Here is a 20,024-nt window from a genome sequence, read left to right as displayed (position 1 = left end):
TGATATCAAACATTAAGGGGAGAAAAATGCACATAATTTACAAATCTAGTAACGCATTTCCCACCACACTCCTCTGCATTGCCATGGCCACACAAAGATGGAATCAGCCAAGATGAAAGCATTTTCAGGGCTGAAGTTTAATGGCTAAAATAATTGCAGAAACGTACACATCTCCAAAACAAACCACTTCCAGAATGAATAATGTGTGGAGTATCCTCTCATCTACTACTTCACTTCATCTCAGTACAAGCTCCCCTGTGAGCAAAACACATACAATATATTGTAGCGTATTACAAACACCGCAGATCAGTATGGCAGGGCCAGCTCCACTCTGCTGCAAGCAAACCGCAGGGTTTGCACAGACTTAGAGAGAAGGATGCTGCTCTTCTTATCTCCCTAAAAGTCACCTCCAGAAGGTGAAAACAACGCTTCCTAAGTAGGTATTTTATTTGGCATATGCTCGCTTGGGTGGTATCAAATCCTCCCTTTTGAAAGGCAGGTATCTACCAGAAAAGCTTTACCGATTCTACAAGAGTCACTTGCTTTTGACTTACAAACCCTGTTTCCCATCCTCAGGCAACAGAAATCAGCCTGGCCAGTTCACCCCTGTTTGAGCATCTGCCCAAACCTTTAACCATTAAAACAAGATTCTTCCTCATAAACTGAGATGAATTCCTCATTGGTTGGAATATGAAACCATAATCTATTTATTTTTCAGAGAGCTGTATAAATTAAGACTGGAAAGGCCAATGTATTGAATGTCTGGATAGTATGAGTCACCACATTTTTATCCAATTAGTTCCCCTTCTAAATTTTAGCCAGCAGATTTGAGGTCACTCAGTATGTGACCTGTTTACTTTAACTGAAAACTACATTTATTTTTCTGGAAAGGCATTTGGAACAGAAAGCATTTTAAGTGCAAAAAATTAATAGCTTGAATAAAACATCATTGTACTGACACACACTCTACTTTATGAGGATGTCTTACAAGAAATCCCCAGAATTTTTTAAAAACTGGAATAACAGAACAACAATGAAAGGAAAATATTTAGCCTAAAAATTAGGAGAAAAAATGGTGAGGTTACCATGACAAAAGAACAAACTGCCTCACCGTTCTGCTACTACAAGCTCCTAGATGCTTCAAGGTGCAGTTCTGGGAAAAATAACACCCAGCTCCTTCCTGCCTGCACATGACACCTGGCTGGCCTTATCCAAGAGACCCTTTCTCAACGTGTAGTGAATGGAGAATATCCCAAACCTTGGTACCTGACGTTGTGATTATTTATAGCCAGTCTAGTGATGCTTGGAAATGTCTAACAAGAACAGTTGTTCTCCCCTTCAAAGAGCCACCTTCTGCCACCTTTTTGGATACTAATTAGCACAGAATGCAAGGAATTAGACAGTATTCATGGTGCAGAATAGAAACTTCCACATTTTTGTTCTTGTGCACACATTTCTGCCTTTTTGGGAGTATTACATCCCCAGCAACTCCATACTCCACGATCCTGACACTGTTCCAAAGCTCTGGTGAGATGTACCATAAAGACACTAGATATATCACCATTTTAATTATATTTTCACAAAGCACATAATGGTCTCTCTGTTGCTTACACTCATGACTTTCCATTTTAAGAATACTTTCAGAATACAAGGCTCTATATCTGGTCTTCTGACAGTTACACTCCTTTGCATTTAAGCTGCCTTCCCCTTATGCTCTGTTAAGAAAAGTAGCCGCTGTAGACTGAAACATCCTGTAAACTCATTCATGCTCTGGCAAATGTGTTGATGATAATATTTTAATAAGAAATGTAGCCAAAGAAACTTATAGGAATGGGTTGTGTTATTAAAAAAACACTACTACGTCTAGGAAGAAAGAGTTAACAAAGACTCTCTTTAAAATGCTAATAACAGACAATGGTCTGTGGATAAGTTAATTAGTGGAGCCAGCTTGTGTTTAATTATTTCACTTGACCTGGTGCAGATTTAGACAATAATCCCTTTAGAGAGGGGAAGGGGCTGTTGGAAAGTATGTGATGTACCAGAAGAAAAACTTTAAATCTGCCTGAGCTGAGCAGGTAGTCTTCTATCTAAAATTGGAATGATACACTATTCTCCACTGTAAGACAAGCTCAAATGGAAAAAGAAATGCAGGTCTGAACCAGAGAGATTATGCTAAGGACCTGGTGAGCTTTCCACTCCGATACTTAACTTTTCCCCCCCTCTCCCTATTCAGCTGGGATTTTACTACTGAATAATGTATAAGCCAACCCACTGTAGTCAGAGGTGGGATTTCATGAGCAACTTGAAACAAGTGCAACCAGACTGTACCAGAACTCTTTGAACATACTAAAATGTGTGTGAAGAAAGAAAAGGGTCTACAGACTATTAGTATATGTGGAATATTTTATAGGAGAGGCTCTGAAGATTTCCACATTTTGGAAAAGAGAACGGATTAGGTTGGGTATCAGTCCTATTCTTGCTCAGATTCTATAATCGGATCCAATTAAACTCAAAGGTTTGTTTTATCTGAATAGGTCAACCCCAAATCATGTAGCTTTTCAATCTAGTAACATCTCTTCAATAGCTTGCCCAAATACGAATAAAAAATCATTGCAGTTTAACATGTGAATCACTACAATCTCCTCCAGAGGCTATAGCATCTGAATGCTAGCAATAAAGGAATTACTGCGCCCTTTTACCTGGAGTCCTGCGTCCAGCTCTGCAGTCTTCAGCCCAGGAAAGACATGGACCTGTTGGAGCAGGTCCAGAGGAGGGCCAGATCCTCCTCTACAAGTTCAGTGATCAGAGGGCTGGAGCACCTCTCCTATGAAGGCAGGCTGAGAGAGTTGGGGCTGTTCAGCCTGGAGGAGAGAAGGGTCTGGGGAGACCTTCTAGCAGCCTGCCAGTACCTAAAGGGGGCTTATAAGATGGGGACATGCTTTTTAGTAGGGCCTGTTGCGATAGGACAAGGGGTAATGGTTTTAAACTAAAAGAGGGTAGATTCAGACTAGATATAAGGAAGAAATTTTTACAGTGAGGGTGGTAAAACACTGGCACAGGTTGCCCAGAGAGGTGGTAGATGCCCCGTCCCTGGAAACATTCACGGTCAGGTTGGACGGGGCTCTGAGCAGCCTGATCTAGCTGAAGATGTCCCTGCTCATCGCAGGGGGGTTTGACTAGATGATCTTTGGAGGTCCCTTCTAAGCCAAACTATTCTATGATTCTATGAAGCCAGGTGTATAAAAGAGGGTCTAATCCAAAATTGGGGAGCTACTCTGGCAGGCAGTAAATAGCTCCATATGCATGGAGTGGGAGGAGACTCTTTGTTTCAGCCAAAGGGTAGGACTCATTCTTGGTGGAATCACCTCCACGGGAGATGTGAACTGGCTGTAGGTTTACTTTTATACACCAGTTCTCTCTGTTCTGTAGTTAGAGCATCCTTCTGTGTGCATCTTCATAGGGACTCAAACTGAAACACTTCACAGAACGGCACCATTGCTCTATTTAATCCTCTTTATTAAAAACATAATTTGATGGGGAATGAAATGCCCTCAGACAGGACCAAGGCCAAGACAAATGCAAGCTGTGTGTAGCAGATCACCTTGTCAGATAATTACTGCAGAGAAGCGCCGTGGTGCTGAGGTGGGCTCCCCATCAGCTCCTCTAACAGCTACATTTCACTGGAGCACAGGGATTGTCAGCCTCATCAGGAAAGACGAAGCCTCCTTAGCAAGTGGTCTGCAAATGTGAAACCAACTTCTCAAGAGGATGAGCATGGCCACAAAATCACGGGTCCTTCCTCATCCCTCACAAACAGCTCTGACGCTCTACTCCTTCAAAGGGCAAGAGGGGCGGCAAAGAAGACACAGCGTGTCCCAGTCATGAATAAGGCACTTTGGCAATGCCAACAGTGAGGCAAAGAATTACTGAAGACAAGTTCAAAATTAGCATTAAAAAACTGGTTATCTTGGCGACAGGCTGACCATGATTTTCTGAATCCCAAAGAGATTGTGTTACATAGACTGAAATAACAGGAACAACATCATAAGGTTTCATGGAAACTATCACGCTGAGCAGCTTGCTTAACCAAACAGGCTCTGCTCTGCCCTGTTTTTCCAGAGCGTGCAAACTGCTCCTTCCCCAAAAGCAGAGGTGTCAAGGATTAAATATCACACATCTGTCGGTCAAGTATTAGCAATACAGGTGGCCATAAAACGTGCTCTGCCTGTCCAGGCAGTATGATTAAATACACGTTTGTTGCACTGTCTTACTTCCTTCATTAGTGCTTCTCTTTGCTTGTCAATGTTATTAAGTTCCTAAACCCCCCAGTGATGACAGGGCCATTAGTGTCGAAGCAGAGGATAGAGAAGATAATGAGTGAATGTGTGAGGATGAAACCACAGCTAGGCTGAGCTTACACAAACTCACATTCAAACTGTGCCAACAGATCATCACAGTTTGTGTAATCAGTTGGTCGCCAGCCCATTACATTTGAATCCTGATCATCTTGCTGGTGGATTTTTTTTGGAGGTAAATACCATGGCTATTTTCCTATCTACTCATTGGACTCCCACAGGTTCCAAACTGTTTACCAGCATCTTCTTTTGGAAAGGCCTTTTGTTCTTTAAAAATTTCTCCTGTGATCTCCAAATACTCTTTTTTTTTTTAGTGAAACACATGCTATTGTCTTCCAAGGCCCATGGTTCAGAGTCCTTCCTCTATCAGTTTTACTAGTCTACCCAGCTATCAGGTTTTTAGCAAGGAAAAATAAACAAAAAACCTTTCCATACACATGAGCTCCAAAACCGGATTGACAGCGTTGTATTTAGAGAGTTGCAGCAATCACGCAGGAGACCGAAAGGTACAGATGATTCTGGAAACACCCACCAGAAAGACACACAGCCACTGCTATTTGAGAAACGCAAACAAGGACACATATTCTTTCCAGGTACTGTAACAAGGCTTCAGAACCACTGATATAATTCCCTTCTTAATTGAAACAATTGGCGTTATTTCTACGACAAGGCTTTGCTCACGTCTTGCCCGTTCTGCAACAAGGGCTACCGAGGAATCCATTAAGCAGTGCTGGACCAACAGCGCTCAGAGCAGATTCAAGCCCTCCCCATCTGCTAACTTCTGGTATCTTGAATTAGTACAAGTGGCTCTCCATTGGGTGCATGATGCATTTCCAAAGGCACTAAATGGGGTTAATAAAATGAACCTTCTTCACTGATGAGTAGTAGCACTCCTCACCATAATTTGCTGAAAAAGGTCATTCTTGTCTGTAACAAGAAAATGAAATGCGTGCTGGAATGATGGAGCAAGCTCAAATCAGTCCTACGTACAATGTAGAACCGTAAACCAGAATCAAGCATAAATCTACTGGCTAAATTCAGCTTATGGCTAATCAGCTCTTCCTCTGACAGGATATGCTGCTGTGGAAATGGGATAATTTTATAACTGAATAATTTAACCAGTTTTATCTTTAAGTAATGATTTCAGGCATATTAATATATAAAGCTTCAGTATTTACATTTTTGTTACATGGACCTAAAAAATTACAAGGTATCAGGAATAACACAGTATTCAATGATAAATGACATTTATAGAGTGGTTTTCATTCCCTGGAATGACTTTGTGCTGCACAAATCCCTGGGATGGTGTGTGGCAGCCGGGCAGACAGAGAGGGCAGAGCCTGCTGTGCGACACGGCTGGGAAGAACTGCTTCTCAATAGCAAAGGGAAACTCTTTTGGAAACATTAACGCCCAGGCTAGAAGGGACAGGTAAAACACAGAGTCTGACCTGCTGTACAGAGGATGCTATAGTATTTTACCTGCTTACCTCTGTTAAGACTCCAGTAGTTCATGTCTGGCTTGAAGATATGTTCCACAAAGACTTCCAATCATTATTTGAATGCTGTGAGAAGTGGAAAAGCCGCTTACCCTTGGAAGTCTGTTACAGTCCTTTGTCATCTCAGTCATTGGAAAATACTTCAGGAGCCTGCAAGTCTGGAAGCTAAGTACAGGGGCTTGTGGTCCAAATTCATAGAAATGGATGTGCCTCCCTGGCAAAATAATTGCTAATCTCTTACTCTCATTTTCCTCCTGTGAGTACAGCTGCGGATGCAATTTTCTGCATGTTTTAATGCAGTGATACGGGAATTTCATGTTTAAAAGCAAGATACTTGTGGATCAGCAGAATCTAACAACCACCTTTTAGTTGTTCTCCAGAAAAAATAATGGAGAGAACATGAAAACCAGAATCCTTCTCACTTTAAAGAACTTCTGTAATAGATACAAATAGCAAACACGGTGCATGCTAGATTGCGCCTGTCAGAAGGTGACATCCTCTTACCAATTTTGTGTTAGTCCTCACTGCTCCTTGGAGCTGGCTAATTTGAGTGAGGAAAATGGGAAACAGAAACTCTTAGGATGCAGTCAAGCCATTTAGATGTCACTTTCCCTCATTATTTGTATTTTGTCAGTACACATACACGACTGATAATCTACACAGATTCACTCATCTGTCACACGTATCATGTCGAGATCCTTCAGCCTCACGCTGCAGCAGATGTTCCTCCAACCCTGAGCAGAGGAGGATCACAGCTTTGGAGAACATTGCATTGATATGCGGTGAGGGGAAATAATTAACACCAGGCGACGATAATTTAGGACAGAATAAATTCCTTTTGTTATATTCCAGGGGTGGAAAAAGGATTGAAAGCTGCTGGACTCTCCTGTCAGAGGAAAGTTTCCTGGTACTGAAAGCAAAGCTCAGCCTGCGTTACCTGTTGGCTACACTTAAGAGTACTGGCTGGCTCGAAGAGACAAGCCCAGATTAAAACCACTGTATCTGGGTAATCTCAAACTACTGCATTGCTATCTATGGGAATGTTTCACAAAGGGTGAATTATAGCAGTCTCAATGGCTAAACTAATTCCTATCACCAATGCAATGCCTTGTTTACTCCCAGCCAACATTTGAAATGAAGTAACAAGGAGGTTTTGAAAAGCTACTGCAATGACCTGGAGATAAATGTACCCAAAATAGTTACTACAGATGGTAAAAGCCAATCCCTGCTCAGTTTTTGGAGGAGCAAAATACCGTGGGTTTTTTTGTTGTTTTTTTTTTTTTTTAACATAACATTTCAAATTTCTGCTTTATCAGAAATGTCTAGTTGCACCAAAACCAGAGTACTGGAAAAGAAATCAACTGTCTCTGCTAATAAGAAGAACTTTTCCTCTTCCCGCAAAAATCCTGCCATTTCATTCATAAATAAAATAAGCCACTAACTCAGTTGTTGGCAGGCTCTCTCTTTTATCTTTCCCTCGCTTGAGAAAGACTAGCAACATCACGTTTTTGGAAAGCCAAGTGTAGTAATCATAGAATCGGATTTCATGTATTTTTAAAAGCATTTGCAGCAGCAGCGATCCAATCACTTAAAAAAAAAATATAAACATACAGAAATTTGGAAGAAGCAACTCAGAGCTCCTGACTTTCTTCATTTCTTCAACATGAGATGAATGTGCCGGGAAGGGACTCCTTTCTAAAGGAGATCTCAAAAAGTTAGCAACATTACACTACAAGCACCGCAGAGCCGAAATACTTATTATCTCAAATAAGCCTGGATGACATTTGAGATGTCTCGACATTTATTGGCCTGCCAGCGGAGCGTGGGATCAACCAGCTCCTTTTCTCTCACCTCTTTTTTTTTTTCCTCCTGCTTGCTCAAAGTCCATGTTCATAAAATATTCAGGGGAAGCTCTTCAGAGGATGGTATTGCCTATAGTATAGCCCCAGTGCAGGTTTACTGTGCTACTGAGACAGATATTCTGCCACCAGAGAAATCAAAAGAGCTGATGGGCTGGAATTACTGCACCAGGAGCTCGCCGTCAGACTGGCAGTCTGGGCTCGATCCCCACCTGAGACGCCAGCGTGAGCAGCAGCAGACAAAATGAGCTAACACGCAGAACAGATCTGGTCCCTTTTGCATGGTTTTAAGGAGAAATGTTACTTTTCAGAACCAAAACCAGAAATACGAACGTTCTGCCTGTTTCTGAAGCCCCAGCTGGGGACAGCTGACCCTTTTTTACCTCTTATTTTCTTCCCAGTGGAAAGAAGAAAGAGCAATGAAATCTGGAATTCAGATGCACTGCTAAATTAAGCTATCAGTTGGGTAGCATCTCCTAGTAGTACCACCCATTTCGGCAGCAGCCTACCATAAACTAAATGAGCTAGCATGGTCCCCTCCTACCCCCCGAAGTTTGTTACAACCTGTCCATCTCGTGTTCACAGCCTTCCCTATTAATCCACACATTTTGTGCTCCTACCACTATTTGATCTTTCCCTCCTAGTTTCATTAAATCAGCTACAGACTTCCTACGTTTCCCTGACGTTCTCCTGTATTAGAGCGAGCATCTGCTTTTAACCTTTTCATCTAAGCCTGGCTGTCTGAATGTACCTTTGAACCTCTGGCGCACTCTGAATCCCTATCATTTTCCCTATTAGTTCAAGGGATAGATGTTCCTTTGTTCCACCTTTGGCACTTCTCACCCTTAGGCATCCAGGAGCTTAAATCAGGCTGTTGCTAAACTGTCCTCCTTTAATAATTTTTATGAAGTACAGTCCAATTATCTTTATCTTCCTCGGGGATCCATTCAATTAAGCACAGTCTTAATGAGTGAATGGACACAGAGCATTGTAACCATATTTACATCCAGATTAATGGGAACCAGGTAAGATAACTTTAAAGCCATGAATATTTTAATACCTTGGCTTTTCATTTTGCTATCTTCAGTGTCAGACACATTTAGAGAGACCAGCACAATTTGAGAGACCGAGTTTTTAATTTCCTTCTTGGTTTGTGGAAATGAGGGTTTAGAAACAGCAGCAAACTACATGAATTGGTCTTAAAATAGGTTTCTTGCAGGTTAACCAAAAACACTTCTCATAACACAAAACAAGCTGGAACGTCTCATCCATTTTCTTGGACATTTCACGAATTGAAGGCAATGAAAGAAACCAGTAAAGAACCAATATTTAAGTGGAGATACTGGGAGCATTGGGAAGTCTCATTTAATGAGCATGCAACAGAAATGGTGAGCTAGAAACACCAGTTCTGAAGTGACTTTTCTCCCCTCTGAAAGACAAATGCTGGATCTGGAACATGGACCTGTCTCTCAGACACGGAATAGCTTTGACAGTTATTTTCGCACCTGCTTTGAGGCGCCTTTGCATTGCAGAAGCAAGGTAGAAGGGTCCAATGGAGACTGAAAACCTGGTTCTGTTTCAACACAGCTTAACATAATAGCGTCATAGGCACTGATAAATGTGTCAATAAGCATTTGGAGAAATAACTGGTATCCAGGGAATTTATCTTGGTTGTAGTAGTTTCAGCTGAATAGGTCAGATTTGTTAACATTTTAATTTACACAAATCTGCATTCCAAATACTGCTCTTCGGCTCCTTTTCCTAACAACGAGAAAATGTCAGCAGCAAAACCAAATTTACTCCTCTAATAGCTTTCTCAAGATTTCAGGAAAAACAAACAAAAACAAAAAAACAATCTGTGGTACAGTTATGGGAATGCTTAAACACATTTTTCAATTTAGACCTAATACAATTTTACGTTAATAAAACAGAAACTTTTGCCAATCCCAGATGTAATCCTGAAACACAGCAGAGAGTGCTGGGAACAAGCATGTCCCATAGCTTCAGGGCAGCCCCAGGATTGTGCCCAGAGCTGGTTGTTCTGCCTCGATCCAAGTGTCCCTTGCCCAACCTGGTACTCAGCTTGGGACACTAAACCATATTTCCACATACAATGTGCCAGCTTGCCTTGATTTCCCAGACCCAGTGCAACAGGAGAACTAACATGAAGCATATGGTTCCCCTGCAAGTTTACTTCAGATGCAATCAGATAAATCTGAAAAAAGACAACCCTTCTGCCTTATCCTTTCCCCCTAATTATCACCTGCCTCTTTTTTCAGCTGATTTGCTGAGATTAAAACCTCTCTCCCACCCAGCTATCCCAATCTAGGTCTCTGAAATTAATATAAACAGATGACCTTTCTCCACCCATAAAGCCCTACGTTAAAATGCTGGCCCCCACTGATGTCGAGGGGGCAATAATAGTTCTGTCATTTCCATAAAATCAGCATTTTCCTGCCAGAATTCCAATCTCTCCTCCGAGTACTCTGCCACCGTCCCCCCGAGGGCTGCCAGCAGTCTCTACAGCACTTGTTTCTCCTCTTCGACTGCAAGCACGCTGCAGGCTTCAGCATTGCCTAGGATAATCTACCTGCTTAAGATTCAGCTAACTTCCCGGTTCTCTAAATAAAAAGAGCAGGGAAAGGTCAAATCTGCCCTAGGTTGCGCTTGCAAAGTCTGCCACGTCAGGTGGGAAGGAACGGGCTCTGGTGCATCTCCTGCTCCCCCTGCTCCGCTTCTTGTCTTCACATCTGGAAAGCTCTCTGCTCACCCGACCTTCTCCTTGGAAAGCTGTTTCGCACACCGTCTCCCCCCGGGGTCGTCTCGCCCTGAAACTGTGCCTTGGGCAAGCCCCAAATCTGCACCGTTCCCAGCCAGCAGCCCCTGTCCCTGTGCTGGTCCCGCCGGCTGCCCCGGGGCACTCTGCTTGCTGCCGAGCAGCTGCCGGTGCTTTTATCCGCTGTCAGCAGCAGCTCTGGAGTCACGTTCGGGATTCCGCCCAAAACCACCGTGCAGCTCTGAAGCAAAAAAGCGGCCCCAGACATGTGAATGAAATGGGCACAAACCCCGGCAGAGCAATGCCCGTCAGCTGGCGCTCGGCAGAGTGCTCTGCGGTGGGGCCAAAAAAGTGCTGCCATGGCTGATGTGCAAGGGAAAAAAAAATCTCTGAGGTGCTGGAGGTTTTCACCCCTCTGAATTTGGTGTCCCAGGCAGGAAACCCATGCATCAGTCTGCCTGTGGGGCCTCCCGCTCGCTCCGTTCCTGCCATCGGTCACGGGGGAGGAAAGGAGAGAAAGGAGAACGAAACCAGTTTCTGGTGCCTTCTCTCAGAAATGCAGCACGCTGGGCTCTCTCAAAATGGATTTCACTGGACTTGTTATCCCCAGGGACTGCCTGAACTTAAACATCTGAGACCAAGACTATGTAAGTCTTTACTTTCCTATTTGCCGTACAGCCATACTATCTGTGATTGGTTGCTCAATGAACAAATGATCCTTCCCATCATTTCGTTGATCAAGATCTCCTAATTGCATGGGACAGGTGACACTCCACAAACCACACAGTCCAATGGGGAAAACCCCCAGAATTTAAGTTCCCCCTCTCCCTTCACAGCCATTGACCCTCGTCCCCTTCTTCCCCAGTCACTCCAGCCCAGCACTGGTGCTACACTGATTTTTGTTTAATGTGTGAGGTTAAATGCTTTGTCCTTGAGCTATACTCACAACTAGAGAAGGCGGAGCTCCGAGAATCGTACTATATAGCTTACACTGGCAGGGTATGTTTTTGTCAGTAAAAATGAAATTTCTTCTGCACTTGGAAAAGCTGTAGATTTTAAAATGCCATGAAGAAGAGGCATTAAAGGTAGAGCCTCACACACGACCAAAATCACTGAAGACATTTTCATAGTTTGGAAATGACACAAGGATGCCATCATGAAACATGCAAAGTGTGTTGAGTATAGGCTGTGTAACTGCTTCCAAAGATAACATGCAAAGAACTAAGCAAGCTCTAGAAAATCTATAGATGTCCGGCACTTTATTTGTCCCGATAGAAAGGGGACAAATGCCAATTTATTCATCCCCCTGCTCCATCTGGAGCCTTTTCTAGATCTTTGAGTTGTACAAATTTACACAAGGAAAATATCAGCTTCATGAGTTTGAAGATTCTCCCAGGGTTTCATTGACTGATACGGATGAAGACGAAAATATCACATTAAAGCCACGATGCCCCACAGTTGCTGCAGAAGCAAAGACCACGATCTCCATGTCGCAACTCAGACTAAATTTTAGAGGCTTAGTATTCAAGACAGGATTTGGGCTTTGCAAGTCAGCAACCCTCAACAATGGGAAACCTGGTATGATGGCTTTTAAACTCACCTCTCTGTCAAGTCCAGCAGCCACAGTGACAATGTCTCCTGTCTCGCTGTTAATAGTAAACATATTTTGCGATGGGCTCTGTGGTGTCTGAGTCACGATTCGGTATCTCACCATCCCGTTCGCTGTAGTGCTATCATCTGCATCATTTGCTGTCACCGTCATCACATAGGTACCTTGGAACAAGAGAAGATGAAATATCAGGACTATCTCATTGCAGAGCAGATTGCAGTCCCATTGACTCGGGGTCATGCATTTTACTGAGAAATGCTACAGAGAAGACATCCCATTTCAATCCAGCCAGCTAGACAAGGCGAGGATTATGAAAATAGCAACACTGCTGAGACTAGATGATCTGTAAGGATACTGATTACACATAACTGGTATATAGCGCGAAGTCATATGAGGATATCTATGATTAACTTCTAATTCTTTCAGTGATTGTAAGTTTTAGGGCAGCATTTTTTGTCCTGCAATTTCATATAGATTCTCACAGGAGATTTTTTTCCATCCAATCACTGCATTCACATGCATTCAGAAGTAGAGTTTAATAGTGAAAAGCCCATCAGACTTCTCAGCAGCTTCAGAAGGACCCCATCAATGTGACCATGCCCAGTGCAGGAAGAAACTGCCTGCTGCCTCCAGTTCTTGGAGAAACGTCCACCTTCCCGGCCCCTTCTAGAGAAAAAACACCAAACATTTCTGCAGAGCAAACGGAACAGCTGCTGCCCAGCAGGACAGAAAATCAATGATTTGGTATGTGTGGCCAGCGATGTATTGAATCGTTGGTTTGTTTCTTGCTAATCACCAGTGTCTTCATTTGCCTTGCAAAAAACAATCCCTACTTTCTAGATACTGTTGGGAGTGCACTGATGCACTGACAGGCTCATTATCACTGGAGTTTGGCAGCAGGGTGTTTTGCTAAAGTGGGAAATTATCATTATGAGGGTAAAAGATGTTACTTGATTGGATGGACTCCTGCAGCTGCATGGTCCTGTGACCCCCCAGAGCTCATAGGGCCCAGCTTTACGCTTGTTACTTTGGTAGGAGAGAATGACTAAAAGGGCAGACACATACTGCTTACAAAAAGCAATCTGCAACAGTGGATGAATCTAATGACATGAGACCTGAAAGGAGGAGTGGGACGCAAAGAGAAACAGTGAAACCAGACATAACCTCGTTTAGTGACCACCAAACCCAACAGCGTCAATGGAAAGATGGAATCTACCACTTGAACACTGCTCATTCGGGAACTCTGAACAGATGAACCAACTTATGAACCTGCCATGCTGGAGGAGATGCAAAGTTGTCGCAACGAGAACCTGAGCTGATTCAAGATGGATCCATGCGTTGCTTTACAAAAAGAGCTGAGTTGTTCTGTCCACTTGGTTAGATGTAAGCCACTGGCTAACTCGAGGACGTGTGGCTACGTCAACATTGTATCGTGTCTCATCTAATAAGCCAAGATCCCCAGCTTGGTCACAAAGCTACCAAACTTGCAGTTCAGAGAAAGCAGAGAGCTGGAGAGCTTGTGTCTGTTTGCAAGAGAGTTTAAAAACATACCCCATGCTCTAAATGGGCAGATCTACCAATGGTTGCAGCATGCCCAAATTTTGTACCCTAGCCAAATGTCTTTAAGCCACTCGGCACGTAGGCAATCCCCCCAGTATCTTCCCCAACTTTGGGAAAGCAACATTTCTCAGTATTAGCAAGAAGTGGCCTCATAAGTTTGTATTTTTGCTCTGTGGAAAGTGCTTTGCTCATCTCCTTCCATCTGCCTCAATCAGGCTCTTTTTGTTCTCTGTGGTGATACATATCCCTGTGAGTTTTCTTAGTTCAATAAGAATTATAGATTAAAAAATAAATGAATGTGTAAAGCAAATTCTAATGATGAATACGTTCTTATCTTTCTGCAATAATCCTGATTCACATTTGTGAAATGAAAACAAACTACTCGACAACTTTAACATTTTTCTGATCAATAAACTTCAGGAGAGGGAAGGAACAGTGAATTGAAACAAGGCTGTGCAAGCAATGAATTTTCTCCTTTCTCTTCAAGCGTTCCTTTTTCGCTCTTTTGCAAAACCGGTTATCACGAGACAACTAATACAAATGACGAAGCCAACCCTTAGATAAGTACAGGGGAAATGTACAGGAGAAATTTAAATAGGAAATGTGCTGAATGAGATGTTTGATTTTGAATTTATGTTATCTTAACGCATTCTATACTGAAAATATCTCTGAACAGAATGTCAAAACCTGGGGCTAATGAAAACAGAAGTGGAAGAGGAAAACAGAATCTATTTTAGGACATGTGTAGTCTTAGGACATATTCCAAAAAACAAGTGGTATTTCGTGATTCACTCCTAGTGCAAGAAACAACTCAGAAAGGAAAATTACTTGGGCCACTAAGTTCAGAGGAGAGCACCCTGCAGTTCTGGTCCCTTCTCATCTGGGGTCCCTCAGGCCGTACTGTGGTTTCCAGAATAAACCAGGACATGTGGGAGATGGTGTGTTCCCAGCTTGGCAGGGGAACCCAACAGGCTGCTGCTGTGGTGGGCATGGGCTGAGCTGACAGCAGCTATACTGTGGATGGAGCGTATAGTAGGTCTCCGCTCTTCCCCTGATCTTTTTGCTTCTTTTCTACAGCGTAGCATAGGACTGAGCACATCTGCTCTAGAAAAAAGGACTATTTCGACAGCATTTGACCTACATTCCCATAAAGGGAGATGGGACTGGACAAATGTCTCTAAAGTCATGAACTGAGCACCAGGGAGCTGTATTTCAAGAGGCAATCTGCTCCCTATCTCATATCTTTAATTTCTGTTATGAAACCCAACCACAGAGAAAATAAAGAGAGGAACTCAGCATTAATTACTAACTTCTAACTTAATAAAGCGTCCTCTGCAAAAGGCCCTGTGTGGCTGCAGCACTCTGCAGCGCAGGATGGAATTGCAGCAGCCGCTTCCTTCCCTGGCTCTCAGCTGCTCCCTGGGGCTGCTTGTCTGACCACAGTCTCCTGTAAACCGGCTGCAAATTACTTCTTCTTCTCTGCAGCATGGATGGTGGCCGATACATCCGTTCCCATTCCTATGCATACACATTTCCCACCCGGCAACGTTGACCCAAGAATAAGAGCGTGTCAGCATCTCCTGTTACCCGTGCTGAGGGTACCACTCCTGAGGACCGCTCCCAGGGGATAAGCTGGTCTAACCTATACTCACCATCTATGTATCACTCAGTTTTCTGTATGTTTAGCCTGTCTTTAAGAAAGACGTATCCACTAGATACTCCTGTGCTGCAGTAATGACAGAAACATATATCTGTGCACTAGAGTATTCAATGGAGCGATGTGGATATATACTGCTAGAGTGTCTAACACCTTCTGGGTGCTATATAAAGTCTTCCACTATACTAAGATGGTTGGTGATGATTTACCTGCTATAAAAGTAAATAATGTCATGTTTCTGCATCCTATGCACAGGGATATATCTTCATATACTTTATATTAAAATAAAGGAAATACATTCCCATATCCAGCATCCAGCCCCTATTACTACACAAATTAGGCAAATATACAGTGGCAGACTGCACAGTTCTTACACACCTGAGGACTGAGGCTGCTATTGTTAGGGTTTAAGTGAAAAAGTACAGACTGCCCAATCTGGCCTGCAGGATATGTGTGTGTACGCATTTTGTGGAAATCAAAGTATTAACCACACCATCCTAAAATCCCTGTATCCTGCCCAAGCAGAGACTCACAGCAGTTACTACAGACCAGAAACACCGGGAGAACTCCAAGTCACAGTCAAGACCCCCAGGCTGTACTCTGCCATTTTTGGGTCAGACCCTGCCAGTGGTGATGGAGCTACAACAGACCTGTACAAACGGGGCAAGAGGGACTTCACGCTTTCAGCGTATCAGAGAAGCATTAGCTTTATTGTTCTGCTCTGAAGGGCTTGCTCTCAAGCACACTGACAACATTAAATTAATGCATGAAGTGCCAGAACTCGGGAATTTGCCCCAGCCTGCGCAGTGTATCACATAATGAATACCCAGTCCAGACGGTGTTTGATCTAAATGTATTAAACTACACACCTGGCCTACTAACTCAGGTAGATAACCTGTTGAAAGAAAAACATTTCTCATCAAATAAGGCACATGGTACGTTAAATAAAATACCTAACCTAGTACATCATGTCAATATTAAATCAAATTTGTTGCATGTTGAACAGCTCTTCCGAGAAGCAGATTGAATTATCATGCACAGCTAGTGATGACAAGATTACTGTGAATTAGCTTTCATTAACTAATGTGCCAAGTTCATATATCACCTGAGTTAAAATTAATGTATGGCATGACGAAGGAGATCTATCAATAAAAGGCAAGACCCCAAGAATCTGCAACTTCACAATGCATTCCCCTTGATTTCCCAGAGACTGCAATCTCCTAGAAGTTACTTCGTCAAATGAGATATTTTTGTTTCAATCTAACAACGGACAAGACACACGAGAAAGATGCTTGAAAGCACCCCTTATGGAAAATATTCCCATTAGATTAATTAAGCTTTCTACAGGGTAGGCAAAATAACACTTTACAGAATCTGGGGGGATGGAAGCAAGGGGACATAATTTTTACCTGTATATTCAGTTTTGTTCATTGATTTTAAAATTAATCGCATCTGCTTGTAAAAGACTGCAAAAAGATTTTGCTAGGTTCACTATATCTCATTCGATCTGTACATGTTAAGTAAAAAAAGAAGCAAAACAAGAAAGATAGCTGCCCTGCGTATGTATAAGCAGATAAGCATACAGTTGTAAAGAAATGTCCCCCCCCAATTATTCTGGAATCTGAGAATCAGCTCAATTCTTTCTAGCTCAGACAGTCCCAAAGCATGCCAAGGACTGCTAATTCACATCACGTTGTCTGCAATCTCTGCTCTCCCATCTATGCAACTTCATTTCTCCTTAAAGACTGAGCTTTCACGGTTTCAAGGCATACAAACAATATCTTAGCACAGTTGTGCTCCCAAAGTCTTTGTTACAATTGCTTTATAATTACCATCTCTCTAAGCTGGTTTGATATCCATTAGTTAGATTTAATGCATGTTAAAAGAAAGAGCTAATGGACACTTATCAGGAATCCAAATAAAAAAGATAAAAAAACCTTTTACTTTGCCCTTTATACTACATATCACTATAAAAATACACAATCCTCTCTGTCTACTCCTGTGATAGAAAAAGCTAAAAATTCATCCAGTTTTTACCGATACCGCTGATTCTCTATTCGGCTTTATCTTACAGTTTATGTTTTTTAATGGCTGGTAAATGGTTGCAGAATCATTAAAGGTTGGTTAACCTTCTCAGTCTAATTTTGACCTACAAGATACTTAATTTAATCATTCCCCCATAGAAAAGGATTGAATCATTATGTGCAGACATGTGGTGATGGCCATATTACATTAGATCTTCATTAACCCAAGTTAATAATGGCTTTGTACTAATGGAAACCTCCCCTTCCTCCTAATTTTTTTCCCCTAAATTGGAAAGCTCACTTAGTGAATACTCTGCATCCGATGCTAGATAGAGAGAAGACAGTAATTCTTGATGGGAAGATTAAATACTGAAAAGCAGTGTAAAATTTACAACATTTCTTAAAAATAAAATTTTCCATTCAGAAGACTTTCCTGATACTAGTGTTCTTCCCCACAGAGGACGGGAATGTCATGTCCCTACTCATGATAGGAATGCTTCACCCTTTAAGTGTTTTCATTCATTGCAACAAGGTCTCAGGAACAGAAAGACAGCACAGTAGAAAAGCAAAGACGTCAAAACCAACTTACAATGAAAAGTACAATGGGATCCTGAACAAGTCCTCAGAGTACAACTATACACATAATTACTTGCCTACAGCTTCCCTATGTAAAAAATTATCTTTCTTACCAATAAGCATGCTGAAGTGTGCTTGTGCTACCTGTCTTTTTAATTGATCAATAGAACTAACAAGATTCTGCCATTCCCAAAATGGGGAGGTGAGGCGAGGGGCGGGAGGGGGCTGCCTACAGGTACGCAGGTTGCAATGCTGCCGAGCCATCCCAGTTAGTTTTACTTGCCCTACCCAGGGCACCAGTAGCAGTCTAAATGGCACAGCACAGGTGCTGTGGGTGAATTTACCTTGCCAGTAAGTATAAATTTGAGAAAGGTATTTAGACAACTGCTGTAGTGTTAAAGACTAAAACATCTCAGCAAACAAACCTGTATCCTCAAGTTAAAAAAATAAAACGTGTTCAATAGGTGATTTGAAGCACTTTTACATACTCATTGTTAACAGTTTCAAATGAAAAATGGGGAGCCGACTCACCAAAGGTGCTGAGCAGAGTTATATAGGTAAACAGGAATGTGTGCAAGACATCAAGATGACGGAAGTGCCTGAAACTCTACTGCAGATGTAATAAATTGCAAATATACTTAAATTAAACTGCATCCCACATGCTCTAGATAGAAAACTAAACAGAAACAGGGCTTTCCTTCCGAATGATATTCCTTCAGTCATAACTGAGAGCTACTGTCATTCTCCTTCACCATTATTTTTGTAATCATTGGCAAATTTGACCTTTCAAGCAGCTAACCTAATTCAGAAAGGATGCTGCTTCCTAATTAGCGGATACATCAGATTCTCAGCCTCAAACAAGGCAAGAGCCAACCTAATGAGAATGAAGAGAGCAAGCGGGTCTGGAGAGATGACTGAGCAAGTCGAAGAGGCTGCTGTCACCTGGAACTGAAATAATAGCTTCTTATTGTTAAAAATGAAATAAATACCTCCAGAGAGAAAATGAACGGATGGGCTGAATGCAGCATACACATGGGCACAGCCAGATTTGAAAGTAACTCTTGTACAGCAGCCTGCAGCCTACTGAGACCCTGTGTACCGCAGAGAAATAACAGAAGTAAAACTTCAAGATGGGCAAAAGCGCATTCAGCCTCTGAGCAAATAGTTTTGACTGCATAAATCGATGAGCCTCAGCTCGGCTGAGTTCCTGCAGATGAAACCTCTCGATTCCCAGAGGCTAATTCAAAAAATGGAGAAAGCGTGACTTAGGACAAGATATCCTGCACACCACCACCGACCTGTGCTTAAAAGTATGGCTAGTTTTCATGCTTAACTGAAGGCAATATGCAACTAGTGAAATCACGCAGAACCGGCTGCACAAAACCTGAGACCTAACAGATCTTCCACAAGGCTTGAAGCCAATGCTTGAATTTTGACATTATAATGTAGTGTAATGTAATGTAATGTAATGTAATATAATGTAATGTACGTACTATAATATATATAATACTATGTTCTTTGTAACTGCTGGTTGAAAGGAGGCAGAGACTGGACTATTGCAGTGTTGTAACTCCCTTCTAGAGTGGTCTCAGAACATGATTTCCACATTTTTTTAATTTATATCAGCATGGCCATTTTTTTGGAGGGCAAAACCATCAGTCTAGGGATTTGCATTTTTTTCTCACCTACAGTCCCATAATTCACTTCCTTGCTCTTGGGACTGGATGCTTCTGAAAAGGAAATTAAGAGCACAGATTTCATAACCACTCACCTCGAAATAAAATGGAAAGCACTACCACATGCGTCTGCAGAAAAACAATTTCTTATCTTAAAATTGTGCTTGGCTGAGCAAAAGAACTTGAAAAAGAATATTGTGTATCCTAAGTCTGTGTGTAATGTGTGAGAGAATAGAGTCAGGTTGGACAAAGCCATTTTTAATAGCATATAAAGTGCAAGGATAACAGTACCACCTACCCAAACTGCAGAAAATGGCACTGCATTGATGCATGTATTTAGGCTTGTGATGAACCTAAGTAATGCAGAATTACTGCACCCAGAAGTAATGCACCCAACCTGTGAAGAGCTCTGGGACGACTGCAAGAATCTGTCGAG

The 20,024-nt window shown here is 42.2% G+C and overlaps 1 protein-coding gene across 1 annotated transcript in view; it reads right to left on the bottom strand.

The window, feature by feature from the left end:
• Positions 1–20,024, bottom strand: part of CDH4 (cadherin 4) — a 465,783-nt gene that overhangs the window by 71,812 nt on the left and 373,947 nt on the right. Inside the window, exon 7 of the mRNA XM_075020374.1 lies at positions 12,087–12,259. Coding sequence (XP_074876475.1) covers positions 12,087–12,259 — 173 coding nt within the window. The remainder of the gene's footprint in view (positions 1–12,086; positions 12,260–20,024) is intronic.

Source organism: Buteo buteo, chromosome 2 (genome assembly GCF_964188355.1).
Source record: "Buteo buteo chromosome 2, bButBut1.hap1.1, whole genome shotgun sequence".
NCBI lineage: Eukaryota > Metazoa > Chordata > Aves > Accipitriformes > Accipitridae > Buteo > Buteo buteo.
Note: the sequence above shows the minus strand (reverse complement) of the source record. Positions and strands in the feature narration are given on the sequence as shown.